This window comes from Mirounga leonina, unplaced genomic scaffold, assembly GCF_011800145.1.
Source record: "Mirounga leonina isolate KUSES-001 unplaced genomic scaffold, KU_Mleo_1.0 Mir_418, whole genome shotgun sequence".
Lineage (NCBI taxonomy): Eukaryota > Metazoa > Chordata > Mammalia > Carnivora > Phocidae > Mirounga > Mirounga leonina.
In genome coordinates this window covers 22,939,060-22,959,425 of record NW_023270739.1, presented here as the reverse complement: position 1 = coordinate 22,959,425, position 20,366 = coordinate 22,939,060, and the positions used below count along the sequence as shown (strand labels likewise).

General features: G+C 44.8%; 1 protein-coding gene across 2 annotated transcripts in view; it reads left to right on the top strand.

Moving 5' to 3' along the window:
* Positions 1-20,366, top strand: part of PLXNC1 (plexin C1) — a 141,915-nt gene that overhangs the window by 73,578 nt on the left and 47,971 nt on the right. For both annotated transcript variants that reach the window (XM_034987834.1, XM_034987835.1), the window contains exons 10-17: positions 6,117-6,256; positions 8,911-9,090; positions 11,849-11,936; positions 14,297-14,500; positions 14,619-14,804; positions 16,743-16,845; positions 19,766-19,867; positions 20,167-20,270. In XM_034987834.1, the coding sequence (XP_034843725.1) occupies positions 6,117-6,256; positions 8,911-9,090; positions 11,849-11,936; positions 14,297-14,500; positions 14,619-14,804; positions 16,743-16,845; positions 19,766-19,867; positions 20,167-20,270 (1,107 nt within the window). The remainder of the gene's footprint in view (positions 1-6,116; positions 6,257-8,910; positions 9,091-11,848; positions 11,937-14,296; positions 14,501-14,618; positions 14,805-16,742; positions 16,846-19,765; positions 19,868-20,166; positions 20,271-20,366) is intronic.

The following is a 20,366-nucleotide window of genomic DNA, read 5'->3' as shown; positions in this document are numbered from 1 at the left end:
AAATACACCCTACAAAGCCGTGTCTCCTGCTCTTGAGGGACCTACATTCACAGTGTTCTTTCTTTGTCTTCCTCACACCCCCTCTTCTCGTCCTCCACCACTGCTGAATGTGCATCCTAATTTCTCACAGGCGATCCAAGTCGACTCCTTTGGAGACTGTGCTTTTAACAGTGAAATTAAGTTGAAGATCTACCTTGTTGAGTGGCTTCTGTGGCCCTAGCAGTGGGCTCGGTGCCATGGAATGCACTGGCAACCATTCATTTATCCGTTCATTCAAAATGTGTTTATTGAGCACTTACTATGTGCTAGACAGGTGGGCGAAGTGTGTGCCCTCATGAGCTTACACTGTGGCACTTACAATATTTTGGAGGAAGTAAAACTCATTTTCGTGAAGCAGTTGAGTGTGTACAACAGAAGATGTAAGAAGGAATGCCAGAGGGCGCCTGGGTGGCTCAGTCGGTTAAGCGACTGCCTTCGGCTCGGGTCATGATCCCGGAGTCCCGAGATCGAGTCCCACATCGGGCTCCCGGCTCGGCGGGGAGCCTGCTTCTCCCTCTGACCCTCTCCCCTCTCATGCTATTTCTCTCTCTCTCTCTCTCAAATAAATAAATAAATAAAATCTTAAAAAAAAAAAAAAAGAAGGAATGCCAGAATGTACTAAACTGAATCATGGTGACCCTTAGTTGCTGAGCCTGTGCTATGTCCTGAGCTCAGAGTATCTCTATGGAAGCCTCACAGTGGACCTATTTTCCCCATTTTATAGGCAAAGAGATGTTGGCTTGCAGAGGACAGGTAGGTTGTAAATGATAAGCAAGGGCTTTGAATCTAGGCAGTCTGACGCCAGAGCCCACAGTTTTAACCACTGCTCTACACTGTATGACCTCAGTGAATATAAGCCAGTATTAAATGATGTAGAGTTGCTGATACGAGTCAGTCTAGAAGGGAGAAAACTAACACTGGCTTCTCGTGGCACTAGACTGGCACGGCCTGTCCCATGTGTGGACAAACGTGGGTGGGCCGAAGACCTGCAGCCGGGGCAGGTGCTTTAGTAGCCTCAGAGCCTCCAGAGAGGGGAGGGTGGGCATGGTGAGAGTGGAGGATGCAGACCCAGGCAAGACTAGCATCTTCTCCAAGACGGGGAGAGCAAAAGAGGCCCAAGATGGGAAACTGAGGCCTGGAGGAGAGTGGAGCAGCAAGAGCTTCGTGCTGAAGTCAAAACTCAGCCGAGGGGCGGATTTGGAGTGGCTGGGTCTAATTTACAGTCAAGGGTCTCTGCCGGGGTGGAGCCACCCGCCCTGGTCATGGAGTCCCAGTCACCCAGGCCAGTTCTGAGTTGCCACACTCGGAAAGTTCAGTGGCCAAGAGTAACAACTTTGTGGAGTGGCCTTGGCAGCCCCGCCTGGGGCCAGGTCAGCCTCCCCTTAGAGTCCCCGGGTCAGAGAAGTGAGCCTTGGTCTCTTAGCACAGGACCTTGGTCTGTCATCTTCTGGTTGTCTCAGTTGCCACTCTGACTCTTGGTACGTCCTGGGACCCACCGGAGATTGGAGGTTATATCCCAAGTTTCCTGGGGTCTGTATCGGGGCCCCCATGAGAGAACATTCACCTGGGGGCTGAGCATCAGATGCATGACCATGCTGTTCTATCTAGTGCTCTTATTTTTCTTCGGCAGGATTGTATTTTCTTTCAATATCTCACCTCCTTTTATGCTTTCCCATTTCCGCTGCTGGTCACCGCTTTTTTCGATTTCTACATTTCATGAATACATTACTTCTGTCCTTCTGAGTCATTAATAAAGATGTTAAATAATTCTGAACCAAATATTCACTCCTGTAGGGCCCTACAGGACACTTTCCTTTAATTAGTTGTGCTACCTTTCATCTCTCTAATGTCCTTTGGTTTCAGATTTCCAGCTGGTTTTGAATTCATGTGACTTTTTATCCAGTTCTGTTTGAACTAATTTCACCAGTGAAACTCTGAGAGACGTTTTACTGAGCGTTGATTCAGGTCCAGGCCTACCGAGAGCTCTGCTATATTCAGATTTTTTTTTTTAAACAGATTAATAGAGTACAATTTGGTCTTAATAAATGGAGCCTTCCTAATGCACCTCTTTCCAATATTCTTTTCAATCATAGCAGTATTTTCTCTTTTAATGTCATGGTAATTTGAATTGTGTTGACGTCAGACTTCACAAAAAGTACTCTTACTGTCAGAAGTGATCCTTTTAGACCTTTTCAGAGAGAGCTATTTCTTAGTGGCTGTGCTGTTTCCAATATCTTACAGTGACTTTGTTTTAAGAAAATAAAAATAAGTGGGTGTTCTGTAATCACCTAATTAACCAGTTTCTAATGTGCTTTCATACACAAAATAGGGAGTAATTTAAACTGGTAAGCGACCAGAATTCATAGTGTTTTATTAAATAATTTAACATTGGGCAGCCATTTAAAAAGAACTCTTATGTCTTTAAAACGTAACTGGCAAGAAGTAGACTATTCTGAGGTTAATTGCTGAACAACACAGGTTGTGAAGGTTACCAGCAGTGGTATTTGGCGCATGGAAATCCTTGGACCTAAGATGAGGGTGCAATCCTACTGTATGGCTGGAAGAAGGCATCTCTTTGTATCAAAGTAGATTCTGTTTTTATTTATTTATTTTTATTTATTTTTTTTTTAAAGATTTCTATTTATTTGACAGAGGGAGCACAAACAGAAGGAGAGAGAGGGAGAAGCAGGCTCCCTGCTGAGCAAGGAGCCTGATGTGGGACTCGATCCCAGGACCCTGGGATCATGACCCAGGCCGAAGGCAGCCGCTTAACTGACTGAGCCACCCAGGCGTCCCTAGATTCTGTTTTTAAATTAACCCCTTCTGTGTGTCAGCTCAGGGAGCCCACTACTTCATACCAGGCTGTGAGATTAACTCTTGATTAAAATATAAAAATAGATCTAAAATAAGTGTGTGAAACATTTGTCGGGAGGTCATTCTTTGCCTTCTGTCTGTACGGGATTTTTAAAAACCTTTATCAGTAAAAATAGAAAATGTTATAGTTCTAAGAATTGTTGCAGCCATATGGTACAGCCATATAGCTACCCTCTCCCTCTTTTTTTTTTTTCTTGTATACCTGCACAGTATATTTGATGAGGTCCTCTTGCTAGCTCTTTAACTCACTAACATTAAGAGAAGTTCTCCAAGCAAACAAAGGGCAACTAATTTGACCCTCTTTGCAAACAGACTAGAAGCATCTGCATTCAGGAGATAGACCAGGGCTGGATTTCATCCTAGACAGTCGATGGATACTTCTCTAAACAATAAGGTTTAAAAATAAAATCCTCTTGAAGTAGCAGGGCTGTCTCTGCTCAGGAGAAATAAAAAGTTAATAAGGCAACGTGGTGGGTCCACTGATGGTGTTTATAGAACCGTTTAAGAAGCAAAATATAACCCCCTTAAAAAAAATTTTTTTTTTTTACATTAGTTATAAGGTTCTTTTTATCCTCTCCCAAGAGTAGAGAAGTAGCACTTACTTGGGGTGTGCGAGAGTCTTTCTGGAACAGATATTACAGTCTAAGTACAGGAATCCAGAGGGCTGCCCAGAAAGAACCGTGGGGATCACAGTGGACTTGGGTGTAAATGGGAGTCTTTGCTGGGATTTACATAAAACAAAACCGCAGGCTCTCTTTCCGCCCTAAGGAGGCAGAGGCCTTCTACTGCGCAGGGGTTGGCCCATTTTTCCTACAAAGAGCCAGACGGAGAATGGGCTGGGCTTCGGGAGCCCCGCGGCTCCGCCCTGCTGTGGTGTTAGCAGCCACTGGCAACACGTCCACGAATGGGTGTCCTGCGGGCCAGAAACACTCCATTTGTGGATGCCAGGATCGGGATTTCATGTATTTTCGCATGTCATGGAATGTTGTTACTTTTTTGACGTTTCCTTCACGGGCCATACAACGCAAGCGGTGGCCTGGATTTGGCTTGTTACAGGCAAAGCCACTAGGTGGCCAGTTCCTGCTCTGGCGCGCGCATAGATCATGTGTCCCCCACACACGTGGGGCTCTTCCGGGGACCCCGTACATGCTCAGTAAACACGTGTTCACTTAGCTGTCACCGAGTCAGGGCGAAGAGCAAGCCTTCAGCTGTCTGGCACACACTTGACATCTGCAAGGGATTTACCTGGCAGTCTTCGCTGACCCCCCCATTCCAAGTACCACGCTTGCAGATAATTCCCCCCATAAAATGCAGTCAAGTATAACAATAATCAAAGTGACCCTTTCAGACCCTTCATGATTCTATAAGTATGGGGCGAAAGTCCTCTACTGAGTGATTAAAGAAATTCTGCCCCTGAAATCCACTCTCTGTCACGTTACATCATTGCTGTGATGACACGAACGAGGGATTCACCTCCGTCGGCAGAACCAGTCCGTAGTGCTGACGGGCGACGGCGGCCGCTCCACCGTACAGCACCCGTGTTTGCCGAGGAGCGGAATCAGACCTCCCTCTCAGCGGGCGGGTCAGCCCGAACAGCCCCGAAAGTCCATCGTTGCATCACACATACAACGGAGCGGAGAATAGTAGGCTGCTTCAGGAAGCAGGTGTAGGCTGGGGTTGGGCATGACTGATGCCCTCCCAGGGCTGGCAGTGGCTTCTGCCTAGACTTGATCCTCCACGCGGATACATTTGGCATCTATGGCGTAGCCCGATTTCACCTGGTTTTGTGTCTCTGGCCCTGGAGGTTGTTTCCAAATGTCAAGAGTGTGAGTATGAAATGCTCTCATGCTAAAGATCTGCTGTACTTTATATCGGCCAGAAGCAGAATTTTCTGTCCTGTTTTGGTCACCATATTGTAGAAGAATACAGACATGCTGGAAATGGTCTACAGAAGAACAACAAAATGATCAAAACGATAGACGGTAACATCTGTAGAAGAAAACTGAAAGAAATCAGGATTGTCTCATCTTTGAAAGGGAAAGTGATTCTTGCCATCAAATAAAGGCCTTTTTCTTTTAAGGAGAATTTGTAATTTTTTTTTTTTTTTTTAGCTGTGTGGAATACTTGATTTGTTTTTAGATTTTATTTATTTATTTGAGAAAGAGAGAGAGAAGGAAAGCATGAGTGGCGGGGCGGGGGGGAAGGGGTTGGTAGAAAGAGAGAATCCCAAGCAGACTCTATGCTGAGTGCAGAGCCCGACGTGGGGCTCGATCCCACGACCCTGAGATCATGACCTGAGCCAAAACCAAGAGTCAGACTTTTAAGGAGATTTTGATTAGACATTGCAAACAGAGAAGTAAGGTGCATAAGCCTACATGAATGGGTACCACTGGAGAAGAAACAGTTGACCACAGTGGTTTGGCATCTGACTACTGGGTATTAGGTGGCTGACTGGGTTGATTTCTTGAAGTTTTTCCCTGCAGTATACTCCTTGATTCAAATAGCCCAACTGCGGGGTGCCTGGGTGGCTCAGTCATTAAGCATCTGCGTTCCGCTCAGGTCATGATTCCGAGGTCCTTAGATCGAGTCCCGCATCGGGCTCCCTGCTCTGCGGGAAGCCTGCTTCTCCCTCTCCCTCTCCCCCTGCTTGTGTTCCCTCTCTCACTGTGTGTCTCTCTCTGTCAAATAAATAAAATCTTTAAAAAAAAAACACACAAAAAAAACGAATAGCCCAACTGAGACAGACAAAAAAATAGGCACTACTTTCTAGGGAATTAAATTTATCCAGAATGATGTTTATTCCAGCTTACTGATGATGCTTGTGGGCCTAGCGCCAGCAGACTCCTTGTCCTTCCCTTCATGTTGTTGTACGGTGAGCCTCCAGAGGCTGTAAGGTAGTGAGCATTTTCGAGACTCTGTGAGATCTCACTCTTCAGACAGAATGTCAGACTCTTCAACTGTATTTTCAACTGTCTTGTGAGATGAAGACTAATTGGTTTGACCTCACGATGTCGCATGTTGAGAGACATGAATCTTCAGCACTCTTCCTTGAATTCATTGATTTCATTAAACACTGTCTGCTTGTGTTTGCAAAATGTTGTAATTTCCCAGTGATTTCTTCGAACGGCAGCGCATAAACAGATTTTTTGGAACAATGCCATTTCTTAGCTTTGATCTTGTATGTGAATCTTTATTTCCAACAGGTCTTTTACATTAAGTCCATTGAGCCACAGAAGATATCGACTTTAGGGAAAAGTAACGTGATCGTCACGGGGGCAAACTTTACCCAGGCATCCAACATTACGATGATCCTGAAAGGAACCAGTACTTGCGAGAAGGATGTGTAAGTTGACATAATAGTAATTTATCCTTGATAATATAGTAAAAAGCTCAAACTTATGCCAGAGGCATATCATTGTGACTATAATCTTTTCAAAGTATTGCCATGGGCCAAAGTGGGCCATCGGTCTGCATATTTGATAAGACATAATTTCAAGAAGCAGAATATTTTAAACACCACATTTGAAGTTAATTGTGAGAGAATCTGTTCCCTCTTACCACCCAAAACCTCACGGTGTTGCCTATTTGAGGTCTTGATTTATATCCATTAACAAAATCAAGTATTTTGAGTAGCAAACATCATCTTGAAGATGACCCCCTTAGAAAAATAGTTGCATACTTAGGACTTTGATGGTAAGATAGGACAGCTCTTCCAAAGTGTCACTCAAGATTGGAAAAAGAAATTTCCTGATCTGTTTTATTCTTTGTAGCCTTCTCTTCGTTGGATTGGTGTCAGGCTAAATAAACTAAATGGAGCATGTATTAGTAGTTAAAGAAAAAAAGACCAAACACCCCAACACAGATATCTGGTCAGTGTACCATTTGAATATCATTATTTCTATCACTTCTTTCCCCCTAACTCATCCTTTCAATGAAACTTGGAGAGAAAATAATTTTTCAGTGTCTCCCTGACATCCTTGTGCAAATGTTACCCCCAAGAGAGATGTCATAATAATAACACAATAGACAATTTGAGTTTTCTGCTTGTTAGCTTTTATAAGTTTGGGTTAATTTGAAGTAAAAGGCATCACGGTCTATATGAAATGTAACACTGAGCTCGTTCTCATCATGGAAATGCATTGGAGACAATGTGCTGAAGCGTGGTGTTTTGGTTGTTAACTACTACAACAGATTTGTACAGCATTTTAATCAGCCACACTTATTTACTGAATTTTCTGTTTTAATTCATTTGCTGCATATAACTGCCGTCCTCTTCCCCCTCCTCACAGTAAATCTGGGATGCCTGTCATCTTGATGGAGAAAGCTGTTCATGGGTGGCTCTGCTATTTACCAGAATTATCCAGCACACATCAGCAGCTATATCTTTGCAGCATGGGCATTTTTGTGCCGTTGGTCCTGGCTAAATACCTTATTGTGAAAATCTTTCATTATGTGTAGCAAAATCTGTGAAGTTCGACACCTGTGTGTTCACTGAAAGGCAATCACCTTCACCGGAAAATAAGTTGGTGTTCAGAGCATTACCCTATTTTGGACTCTCTATGCTCTCATTTCAATTCTGAATGTGTCTCAAGATACTGCAGTTATTAAATTAAATGACTCAGAGGCCTTTCTGCATGTAGCATTTCAGTAACCACATCAGAGTGGTGAACCCAAGTTCACGAGAAGTAAACATAATACCCAGTTAATCCTATATCTGAGTTCATGCCATAATCCCAAACTCTTTTCATAAGGTATTCTTCAAATGCCTTATTATTCTGAAGGGAAAAATACAAGAATAATAGCAGAACGACCCACATTTCCCCCTCTCTCCTTCCAAAATTTATAAACAAGCCTAGATTTTAATGATCAGCCATTTTACGATGAATTTCCTAGAGCGTGGCTCTGAATATAAAGTTTAGAATGTAAATCCTAGGTAGTGTGACTACACACTGACTCAGATGATTTCTGAACTTGCCTTATTGTTAGGATTTATTATTACTACTTAAAGGGTATGTGCGTTAACGTTAATAATCATGCACATATCCTTTAGTAACAGTAGATTCACACGTAACATACTGAGCATTATTCAGCACAACCCAGCCTTAATGATTTTTTGCTTTAGAGGCTCATTGTAGATGTGATGTACAGAGGAAGTGCAGGTTACAGAGGGAATAATGTAGAAGGCTTTGCTTTGTCCCCTGAAGGGTGTCAAAGGCAGGTCCTGTGGATGTCAGAAGCACCCAGGATAGTCCCAACTAATTTCTCATCTGGAGTTCCTTGGGAGGCAGCTTCGCTCTGATGCTGATTGAACCCCGAGACCCCTGGATTCTTGGCATAGACTCTGGTCATGGGCTCTCTGCTCTCCGAATGGCAGGATCTTCTATCTCTGCCTGGGATGGGGTTCTACCCTTCTACCGCTCAACTGGAACTTCTCTTTTTTTAAGCTTTCCATTACAGAAATTTCCAGTCATATCCAAGAGTGAAGAGTGCATCAAACCTCTCTGTACCCATCCTCCACCTCCAAAACTTAGCAACATTTTGCCAGTCTCATTTCGTTTTTGGAGGGGAGGGACGGATGGTGCCTGGAGTAAGCATATTGCAGATGCCGTATCCTTTCCCTCACACACATCTCAGTATATGTCTCCAGCAGATGAGCATAGTGCCGTTCTCATACTCAGCAAAATTAACAGGAATTCCTTAGTACAACTTAGTACCCAGTCCATGTTCCACTTTCTGTTAGGACTTCTCCTTTCCCCATTTCTAAGGCAAATGCAAAAACATAAAAGAAACATAAAAATGCATAGAAGAAAGAGGACCCCTGCCCCAGATGATGCCCACAGTGGTCAGGGGCCTCTGATGAACCAGCAGTTGCCTCCAACTACTCTGATAGTTTGTGAACTGTTGCAGTTCAAGTAAAATTCATACACAGTCATGTTCAGAAGCCAACTATGCTAAGCGTCTGGGTCCTTTAAGAGTTGTTTTTCTGCCCTTTTCTAGGATACAGGTTAGCCATGTGCTAAATGACACCCATATGAAATTCTCTCTACCATCAAGCCGAAAAGAAATGAAGGATGTGTGTATCCAGTTTGACGGCGGGAACTGTACATCTGTGGGACCCTTGTCGTATATTGCTCTGCCACACTGTTCCCTCATATACCCTGCCACCACCTGGATCAGGTGCTTTCTGGATTCATACTTTTCTGTCTTTGTGTTTAAAGGGGTCATGATCTCAGGGTTGTGAGATTGAGCCCCACATTGGGCTCCATGCTGGGTGTGAGGCCTGCTTAAGATGATCTCTCTCTCCCTCTGCCCCCTTCCCCCCATCCTGCTCTCTCTTTCTCCCTCTCTTAAAAAAAAAAAAAAAGAAGAAGAAAAGAAAAGGGTCATATGCATAAAGATCATGGATTTCACTCAGATAAATATAGAAATAATAGTCCTATGTAAATTCCTCTCACAGAAGTCCCCTTAGGATTTATTCCTAGAAAACACACACATACCTGACCAGCAGTTGTCCCCGTGAACACTGTGAGCATATCCTGCTTTCCTCTGAGCTGTGGCTGCCAGGAAGCTCACAGCTAATATGTGTGTTCATACTATGGTTTCTCGTCAGATTGTATAAGTCTTTTGCCTTTTAAAATGTTCGTTTCATTGAGGTACCTACTCTTAGCCTACGTTTCCAATACAAATATACAACATCTCACCCCTGCCTGTGACACAAAGCTTCTCTCTTACAACTTTCATTTTATAACCTTTAGAGTAAGCTGTTTTGAATAATTCGAGGAAATATTGGGAGCTATCTAAATGAAAAGCAGTATCTACATTTCAAAGATACTCCCTCAGAGAGAGATTGACATTCCAAAATAAACTCTTCCAGATGACTCCAGTATATTAAAAAAAAAAAAATTGTCTGCCTAGTTGAATTTAAATTCACATTGGATTTGGAATATAACCCTAAAGATATTTTCATAATAAGAGATTTCACCTAACACAGCATGAAGCTGATTTTCAAAGTACTGTCTAGATGAAAATGTAGATGCACCTTTGTTTTTTAAAAAAAAAAAAAGAAAAAACAGGAGCAAAACACTTGTAGTCCAGTGTTCAGAGGCAGATGTTGGGGTTGGTCTCTTCCAAGGCTTCTTTTCCTAGCTTGAAGATAAATGGTTTCCTCCCTATGTCTTCACGTTGTCTTCCCTCTGTGACTGTGTCCTTATCTCCTCTTTTATGAGGGCACCAGTCATATTATTGGATTAGGGCCCACCCCAATGACCTCATTTAATCTTAATTACCGCTTTAAAGACCCTGTCTTCAGATACAGTCAAATTCCAAGGGACTGGGGGGTTGGGACTTCACCAGTTCTGCCTCTAACAGTGGCATGAGAAAACCGGAAATTTCTAAACCAAGCCTCTAGCACTGCACTCCCCGCTCGGGGTCTAAATCCTTCCTATAAATAAAAGCAAACATTGACGTGGCACTCCCCACATGCCTTGTGTGTTACATCTAGTAACTCAGTTAATGGTCACAGAAGGACTAGCAGTAGCCCCTTTAGCAGGAGAGGAAACTGAGGCATAGAGCATTCAAACGACTTGCTTGGGCGCCCAGGCTGCTGTGCTCTGAGCCACCAGCGTTCTGTTTTGCCATCAAATAAGAGGCTTCTTTATTATCTTTTTAATTGAAGTATAGTTGGCCTACAATATTATATTAGTTTCCAGTGCACAGCGTAGTGATCCGATTAGGCTTCTTCTTCTTTTTTTTTTTTTAAAGATTTTATTTATTTATTTGAGAGAGAGAGAATGAGAGAGAGCACATAAGAGGGGGGAGGGTCAGAGGGAGAAGCAGACTCCCTGCCGAGCAGGGAGCCCGATGCGGGACTCGATGCCGGGACCTCAGGATCATGACCTGAGCCGAAGGCAGTCGCTTAACCAACTGAGCCACCTAGGCGCCCCGATCCGATTAGGCTTCTTAGTGTCCAGTCATCTGTGCTATTCTCAGCCCGTGACTCTGAGTTATGCCCGGGCAAGGGCGAGGCTCTGCAGTCTGGCCGTCGGCAGAGCGTGCTCGGCTCCGCTTTCTAGTAATGGCGACAGGCTGGCAGGAGGCCAGCTTGACCCTTCCCCCTTGTGACTGGTTCGGGGCCTAATGTCTTCCTTCTGTCCTACACAAATTGGCCGCCTCATGCTCACCTCGAGGTCTTGTCATCCTGGCTGGGCCCAGCTGGCGCACAGAGCGGACATTCCCAGGCTCCTGTCCCCTGGAATGACCTACATGAACGGGGCAGGGGGTTGGGGGGGGTCGAGGGCAGCCAGAGCTGTGGACAGCTGTTTATTTCACATCTAATGACCACTTTGCTTATATGCGATTATGTGGTGAGAATATGTGAAATCATTTGGCTTGGTTTTGGAGAGAGAGAACGTAGCTGTTATTTATATGGCCTACCAAATGGGAATTTATAGTTTTAATGTCATTTATAATTTTACCTTGTCCAAAATGTTCCCTATCTCCCTAAATAAAGTATAATTGGTAGGTTGGGAGTTTGATTTTGAAAATTGTTAGATTGAAGTATCTTAATATAGATTAAACAGCAATCAAACAAAATTCTGTTTAGTGAAACCTTTTCAGGGTATAGCCGATGATCTGATTATATGTGGCAACATGACACAGCAAAGCTCCAAATTCTGTAAAAGAACTTGGGCATTTTCCTAGAATTAAAACAGGATCTGATCTGAATTTTTATATTTATGTATCTTAAAAACTATACATTTGTGGCCAGCATCATTAAAAGACTTCTAGAATTGTCCTGCATTGGAAATTAAAATGTATTACTTGGCTCTCAAACATAACTGAGTTTAAGTGTGAATAAGGTGATAGCTTTGTTCATAAATGCAAAATGCCTGTATGTTTACTATGAAACTCCTGTTGTTGCTTTTTCTCTTTGCAGTGGTGGTCAAAATATAACTATCGTGGGCAGAAATTTTGACGTAATTGACAACTTAATCGTTTCACATGAGTTAAAAGGAAACATAAATGTAAGTCTTCAGCTACCTTGTAATAATAGTAATTTTCAAGGATGATGTTGTTTTCATCACACGAACATCTCTTGGGGAATATCTTTTATTTCTGTGCCTTTGTGATATTACAAGCTTTTACCTGTTGGGGGATATACACCATCTGGGCTATAATGGAAATAATAAGACCTTCTCCTTGCAGTGGAATATTTCCAATTGTGGTGCAGAGGAGAGAGGAATGAGGTTGGTATGACAAGGCCTCCCATTTCCGCCAGCTGGGCTTTGTAGGGAGGCACTTTAATGAGACAGCGTTTAGGAATACATGTGAAAATGCCTTGTGAGGGGCAAAGGTGAGATGTCCAGAAGAATAGCAGTTCTGTGCAGTCAGTGGTGAAGTTCCCATCGTGCCCACAGAGCTGTGGTGTGGAGGCCAAGTGACCTGCCCGAGTCCCAGAAATCTTGTCATATATTCCTCCTGCTCCTGCCATTGTCTGGCTTGGTCCCTTTCCTTCTCACCTGGCCTCCTCTTACCTTGCATGTCCCCACACAAGGGTCTGGTCCCCAGCCCTTGTCCACTTGCTAACACCCACAGGAGTCACGGGAGGGCCTCGTCACACAAAATGATGCATTTCAGATACAGGTTGGGGCCTCCGAGTACACTCCTACCCTCTTCTCGAATTCTCTCCCCATTCTCTCTTCCCCTTTCTCTCCTTCCTCAACAAGAGATGTGAAGGTACAGCCTCTCCGGGCCCCACCTGACCACTTCCTGCCAAAGCTGGCTGGTCTGCCTGTGGCCACAGACATGGCCGTGCTTGGGACCAGTGTGGGTTTGGGCCTAGGCACAGACAGCCTTCCTGAGTCACCCTTACAGCCTCGTCATACACACATCCGCCTCCTGACACACCCAGCGCCAGTTCCAGGCCTCACCTTGTATCTGATTCTAGGCCACGTCTCCACAATGTGAACACACACTGTTTTTTGGTTCTTCATATCGCCAGAAATGTGAACGAGAGATCCAGGGCTGGACAGGTGTTAAGGGGGAAGGAGGTTTTGTTTGTCTCAGCCCCTTGCATCAGATCTTCCCACCTATGGCCTCTTCCTACTCTCTCTTTTCTTTTTCTTTCTTTCTTTTTTTTTTTTTAAAGATTTATTTATTTATTTTATTTTAGAGAAAGAGAGAGAGCATATGGGGGTGCAGGGCAGAGAGAAAGGGAGAGAGAGAATCCCAAGCAGATTCCATGCTGAATACGGAGCCTGATGTGGGGTTCAGTCCCACAACCCCAAGATCATGACCCGAGCTGAAATCAAGTCAGACACTTAACCAACTGAGGCACCCAGGCGCTCCCCTACCCTCTCTTTTTACCACCAATATTAGAAAGTAAAAAACAGGTAAACTCCCACCTGACAAATTTTTTTTTCACAAGTTTTATTGCTCTTTATTTATTTATTTATTTATTTTTTGAGATTTATCTTTAAGCAAGCCATACCAAACGTGGGGCTCGAACTCCCAGCCCCATGGTCAAGAGTTGCACACTCCACAGACTGAGCCAGCCAGGCGCCCCTTATTGTTCTTCTTTAAGACCTTTGTCAACCTCTTCTTTTCCAGAGGCTTTCTGTGTCCATCTCTCTGCACCCCTAAAAATGACAGTATTTATGTTTTGTTTTGTTTTTTTAATAAATAAAGCTGTGAAGCAGGCCACACTTTCTGTATTCTTTCCAGCCTTCATGCTCCACGTTTTCCTGGGGGCCCATGTTGTCTCTTTTGCTTTTGTTTCCCTGATTTCCTGTTAGGCCTGCAAAACCTTTTCCTCACTTGGGGTCAGTGACTTCCGCTAAGCGCCAGGGGACGTTCCCCGACAAGGACGGATGCATCCGGCGGTGGTGTGCAGTTCCCTGCGGCCTCCCTGGGGGGTGCTCCCCTCCCTGCCCGCATTTCCCAACCCACCTCGAGGGCTCCAGGACACACAGAGCCTGCAAAGTCTTTGGTGCCGCGTGTCCCTCTTACGCTAGGCTCTTCTCTCTGCACATCCCTTCTCCGTTGCATGACCTCTGGCTGCCCCCATTACCGCTAAGTGTGTTCGCAGTGATAGCAAGTAGGGTTCCTTGAGTGCTGACTGGGTGCCCGGCATGATTCCAAGCATTTCTGCACATGTAATCCCATGTAAATTAGCCCCCATTTAGTTGAATGAGCCCTCATTGCATTTAATTTGATTTCGGGTTCATTCAGCCCTGTGAGGGGAGGGTAGTATCACTCTCCCCATTTTACAGATGAGAAATTGGGAGCACCGAGAAGTTCAGTTGTCCGGGTTACCTCGCTCCTCCATCGCAGGGCTGGGGCTCGGTAATGAAGTTCTTAAAAATGCTCTTTTCTCCTCCCTCAGGTCTCTGAATATTGTATGGCGAATTCCTGCAGGTTTTTAGCCCCCAGTTTAAAGAGTTCAAAAGCGCGTACAAACGTCACTGTGAAGCTGAGAGTCCAGGAGACCTACTTGGACTGCGGAAGCCTGCAGTATCTTGAGGACCCCAGGTTCACAGGGTGTCGGGTCGAACCCGAGGGGGACACAGAACTGGAAGTGAAAATTCAAGTATGTTTCTCACTTCCTTCGGGTGGGACACGCCCCCGCCTTGATGGGCAAGGTGTGCTTGTGTCTGTGGGTTCCCTTGGGCGCCCTCATTACTTCATCTCCTCTTTGTTCTTCACAGAAAGAAAACGATGAGTTCAACATCTCCAAGACAGACATTGAAATCACCCTCTTCCACGGGGAAAATGAGCAATTAAATTGCAGTTTTGAAAATATTACGAGAAATCAAGATCTCACCATCATCCTTTGCAAAATTAAAGGCATCAGTAACGCAAACAGCATTGACACCTCTTCCAAGAAAGTTCGCGTAAGTCACCTGACACTCCTACCTGTTGGTTGTACCTTATTTGGGGCACTTCTCAGTGACACTGAAGCCAGAATGGCATCTGTTATGGATCTTTAGATCTTCGCTTTAAATGGCAGATAAACAAAGCTGCTGGTGCAGGCGCAAGCGTAATTCCTCCAAAAGAGCGGGTCGAATCCATCCATGTGCCCATTCGAATGTCAAAGCACTGAACACACCATTGTCTATAATACTAATGAGTCTTGATAGTTTTGTTCTAGCCATACATTTAGACCGTAGCACCTGCACACAGAATCTCTAGACCACGGACGAACGAGCTATCATTCTTTTGCCAAATGTAGGGATGACATGTCTTAGCGGAAACCCAGCACATTCAGAGTAGCATCCGATTCTGATGGAGACCAGATGATCTCTGGGCCGTGGGCTGCTTCCTCTGTCATGGAGTCATGCCGCAATTCATCTCCTCCTGACATGTTTGAGGGTCCCATCAGAGGTATATTTATGTCCCACAATAAAGATGTGAGACCCTTGGGAACAGAACCATATTAGAAGTCTTTCTTTATGGTGTTCATGCCATATGAGGCTCTCCACAGTCTATACCCCCCCAAAATGCTTTATGATCTGTAGTCATAAATATTGAATAAAAGTCAAGAAAAAAGAACATCAGACTGTAAGACCAAAAAAAAAAAAAAAATGTGTTCATGTCCCAGCTGCACCAGCTAATAGCTGCATGGCCTTAGGTAAGTCGCTTGGCTTAGCTGAGCCTCCAGTGGTCCATCTGTGTGATAAAGAGGGTACTAATTATTATGAAATCAGTAACACAGCTGAACTCACAAGTGCCCCCACATGTCACACCGGGGGAGGAGAGTAACGCTAGCAATCTCTAGTCGTGAAATGGTCCCTGAGGCCTCTTCTATGATGGGAACACAGCGGAGAAGAAAACAGACCCCAGGTTCTGCCTTTGTGGGGGTTACCTAAAGACACATGGAGTGAAGAAAGTAAATGAAAATGTGTGAGGTGGTGGTGATCGCCATGGAGAAGCATGAAGCAGGGACAGGCAGTGCTGCAAGGTGTGCAAGGGTGGGCAGCCAAGGTCTGTCTAGGAAGATGACATTTGAGTAAGGACCTCAAGGAGGAGAGGGAGTGAGCCATGGGCTCTCTGGGGTAGAGGGTTCTAGACCTGCAGGTTTAACATGAGGAGCAAAAAGGATGCCAGTGTGGCTAGAGCAGAGGGAGCAAGGGGGAATATTCAAGGAGGCTGGAGAGTTACCAGAGGGAGCGAGGAGCTGGGCGCCTGGGTGGCTCAGTCAGTTAAGCATTTGCCTTCAGCTCAGGTCATGATCAAGTCCCACATCGAGCTCCCTGCTCAGCGGGGAGTCTGCTTCTCCCTCTGCCCCTCCCCCCTGCTTGTGATCTCTCTCTCTCACTCACTCTCTCAAATAAATAAATAAAATCTTGGGGAAAAAATTAAAAAAAAAAAAAGGAACATGTGAGCCATCGCAAGGGCTTGGCTTTGAGCTCTGGGAAGCCACTGGAGAGTTTTGGGAGGACTACCATGAGCCACTCACTCAAATGATGAAGTACATTTAGTCTTCACGACAACCCTACGAAGAGGCACTATCTACATCCCACTTTAGAGATGAGGAAAGTAAGGATGGGGTGGCTGAGTTAAACCCCTAGGGCAAGGAGAACTCAATTCTAAAATCTCCAGGTATAGTCCAGTGCACCTCAACTGTGACATATCTGAAAATCAAGGCACGGTGAATGTTCTCAATGTGCTCAAGTTCACAGAGCCAATCTGCCTGAGCTGGGACTTGAATTCATATATCCTACCTAGCTTGTCACCTTTTTGTATCTTGGGGAAAACAATTTGGAGGAAAAAGTGTGTACATAAATATGGCGCCCAATTCAATTGAGTCTAATGACTTTCTGTCCCATTAGGTCAAACTGGGAAACTTGGAGCTCTACGTTGAGCAGGAAACAGTTCCAACCACTTGGTATTTTCTGATTGTGCTTCCCGTCTTGCTAGTGATTGTCATCTTTGGTAAGTGCCCTGTTTGATTTTGTCAGAGAAATGATTCCCTGGGGCCTCTCGTCAGGCAGGCAGACTCTCAGCTTTCAGGGGCTGTTTGCCTCAGTTGAGTATTGATGGGTAAAAACCCAAATCACAACTTTGGGAAAGGAATCATAGGTACATGTTGAGGGCTTTCTAACCATTTTTTAGGATTCCTCATCGATACAAAGCTGGATTGCAAAGATGGCGTCTTGGTGTTTGAGAAATATAGTCCAACTCACTTCCCCAGTACTGTGAATGGCGATTACAAATCTCCCATTTACGTTATTCCTTCAGAATTCCTCTGGCATTTTGGACTTTCACAATCTGGTCATCTCCTCCTGCCTTCTCACCTCACCAAACACCACCCCCTGCTCCCACCCCAGCTCTGCTTTTCCTGGCAGAACTATGTTTTAGAAGCGTGATTTGTACCATCTATTAAAATATCGCAAGGCTCATCCGAGCACGATGATCCCAGGGTGGTTGCTCGCGGGCTGAATCTGGCCCAACAATCTGTTTTGTTTGGCCCGCACAGCATTTTTTTTTAAAACTGTGAACTAGTTGACGGCATTTTAAAATTAGGTGAGTCACCTATGTTCTACACCTGAAATCAACGTAACATTTGTGTCCGCTGTACTTCAGTTAAAAAAAAAAAAGTTGATTCACATTTTTAAAAATATCTCTTGAAAATTTGAAAGCTCTGGATCATTGGATCTCCACTTTTCCATAGCATCGGTTTCCTGGAACTGAATGACAGCCGCCCCTTGAGAGAGCATGTGGGCGCTGGGGTTTTGCTGAAGTCCCCACCACTCCCTGTTGTCTCCACCTGGGCCACGTGACTCATCTGCCTACCTGGTCCCTGTAGCCATTTAGTGTGCGACCTGGTTCTGAGCAGCTTTTCATCCAAAGTCTGGTTCCTCTTGTCCATCTCAGAAATAGAACTCCTCTCCACCAACTAAGAGAACACTTCACATACGTTGATTTAACACAGGCGTTGCCTTTCCAACGCTCTGTTACTAGTTGCTCCTGTTCCCTTCCATGCACTCCTTCATTCATCCATCCCCGCATCCACTTACCTTGTGTCTATGAACACACGTTGTGTTGCTGATAACTGCGCAAGCCTCCGGAGCTGGACAGCACGAGGGAAGGCCTGGCCCTTTCTCCTGGCGGGTTCTCAGTCCAGAGAGGGAAAGACTTCTGTGTGTGATGAACTGGCCCAATGGAATGAATTCATTTTGCAGAGGCCCTCTTTTGCCCTGCTGATGATCATTTCAGGTATTTTCTTGTGCTGCTTCTCCAGTTGACCACCCCTGCTCTATAGCTGGAATCCAGAATTGGGCTTGATATTTTAATAATGTTCTGGCTGGCACTGGCTTCGAGTAAGAAGATTACTTATAAATTCTAAGTGCTGAGCTCTATTTTGAGAATCTGCTAGTGTTAAGCATCTGTAGACACCAGTCTCCCCATAGAGTCCTCTCCACTTTGTGACTTACTAGAAGTCTCTGATCTCTTCCTGTGCCGTGTGTGACTCACCCCTCCCGTCCCCGCACTGTCATAGAGACTGTTTGTGCTTTTTATGGTGAGGTGGGCTCAGTTTGACCCATGGCTTTGGCTTCATTGGTAGTTGCCCTTTAAAATTCTCATCCCCTTCTTGCCATGATTCCAGGCCAGCATGTGTGACCAGAAGCTTGAGCAGGTGTAAAGTGTACAAATATTTTAACCCATCTGTCACGTCATTAGTGAAAACACGAAGCACCCTGGCCTAGGCCTGCCACCTTCTAAACATCCCCACTGTGGCTTCCCCTGGAGACGTCAGCCATCAAAAACCCACTGCTGGCTGGATGTGGCTGCCTCATTCCCTTTGCCTGCCCTGAGCCCCTGTAGCCTGAAGTGTGGCCTGAGGAACGCTAACCCCAAATCATGCTCCCGGAGAAAGGGGTTCCGTGGTCACATAAATTTGGAAATCACTGTGCGCCCCACCCTTTTTTGAAGATGCACAATGCATGTTACGGTGAAGACTGTTGACTTTGTGAAATGGTCCAGTGAAGAACCCTACTGAGTTTTGTTTCCTCCAGGATCATTCGTATCTACTGGTAGTGGGTCCTTTTATCATGAAGTTGCTGTTGAAGGAGGAAAATCTTTTCCAGAATAATAATGTAGTTGACAGTTGTTGAATATTCTTTTTAAAGAACAACTTCTGAATGCTTTCTGTGGGTTGCTTCTTGCAGTCCTCTCAACATCACAGTGAGGTGTGGGCCCTTTGACAGATAAGGCAACCGGGCACAGAGATGCTAAGGAACTTACTTGAAGTCACACAGCTCATAATTGGCAGAGTGGGGTTGTGAACCGAGTACCAAGCCTGTTCAGGGCACTGTCTCAGTTAGAAGCACAGTTAGCAGCAAGACGAAGTGGGGAAAGAAGCCATGTCCCAGATCCGAGGGTTCATTGTGGACCTCTCCCCATATCAGCCAACTTGATCTATGCAAGTTTGGCTTACAGAGCGTGGATCTGTGATTTCCTTCTGCAATTGTGGCTCAGCTTTATTTCTCCAGGGATGTTTAGAAACATTGAAAAAAGAATGGAACAATATCAGCGGCCTGTGGCTGCAGGGAAACGTGGCTTATTTCATTACTTTTCAGCCAGCTGGGATCTTTGGTTACAAGTGGAGGTTATTTGATTTAGTTTTTACTTTAAGGTGGGTAGTTTTTTGTTTTCCTGTTGTGCTTTAGCATCTTCCTCTTTAGAGTGTCCCCTCACTGGGAATTTTTCCTTTTAGAAATTCCACCTCTTAAATGCTGTTCTTTCTCTCTCTTCCTCTGTCTCTGTAAAAGAAATGTCAAGGTTGACTTCGTTTTCCTTTTTGTTTTTGAAGTTAACATGTCAATCTGACACTAGATCTCTGTCTCCTCAGCGGCCGTGGGGGTAACCAGGCACAAATCGAAGGAGCTGAGCCGCAAACAGAGCCAACAGCTGGAGCTCCTGGAGAGTGAGCTCCGGAAAGAGATACGTGATGGTAGGCTCCAAAATTTTATTTGTGGAAAAACAAGCCTTTTTTTTTTTATCATCCCCCCTCCCCCAAATGGAGCTGGCCACAGTAATGAGAACTGTTTGTATAATAGAAGACATCTGAGCGGCAGGGTCTAGGCCTGGCTCTGTGTTTATTCCAGCCCTGCTCTGCAGCCAACCAAGTAATTATCTCTTGTTTCTTCTTTAATGAAAACCAAGGTCATCCTCCATGTTAGACAAAACAGCAGAAGATCTTATCCATTGTTTGTTGAGTTAAAGTATTGCTCTTGGGATTCTGTTTTGCAGGCTTTGCTGAGCTGCAGATGGATAAATTGGATGTGGTTGATAGTTTTGGAACTGTTCCCTTCCTTGACTACAAACATTTTGCTCTGAGAACTTTCTTCCCCGAGGTAAAAGAGCATTGATCATATTCCTAAGGTTGAGTCTTGAATAATAACGAAGGTGCTTGTTGCTGTCGTCAGAACAGGTGTTTGCTTCCAAGGTGG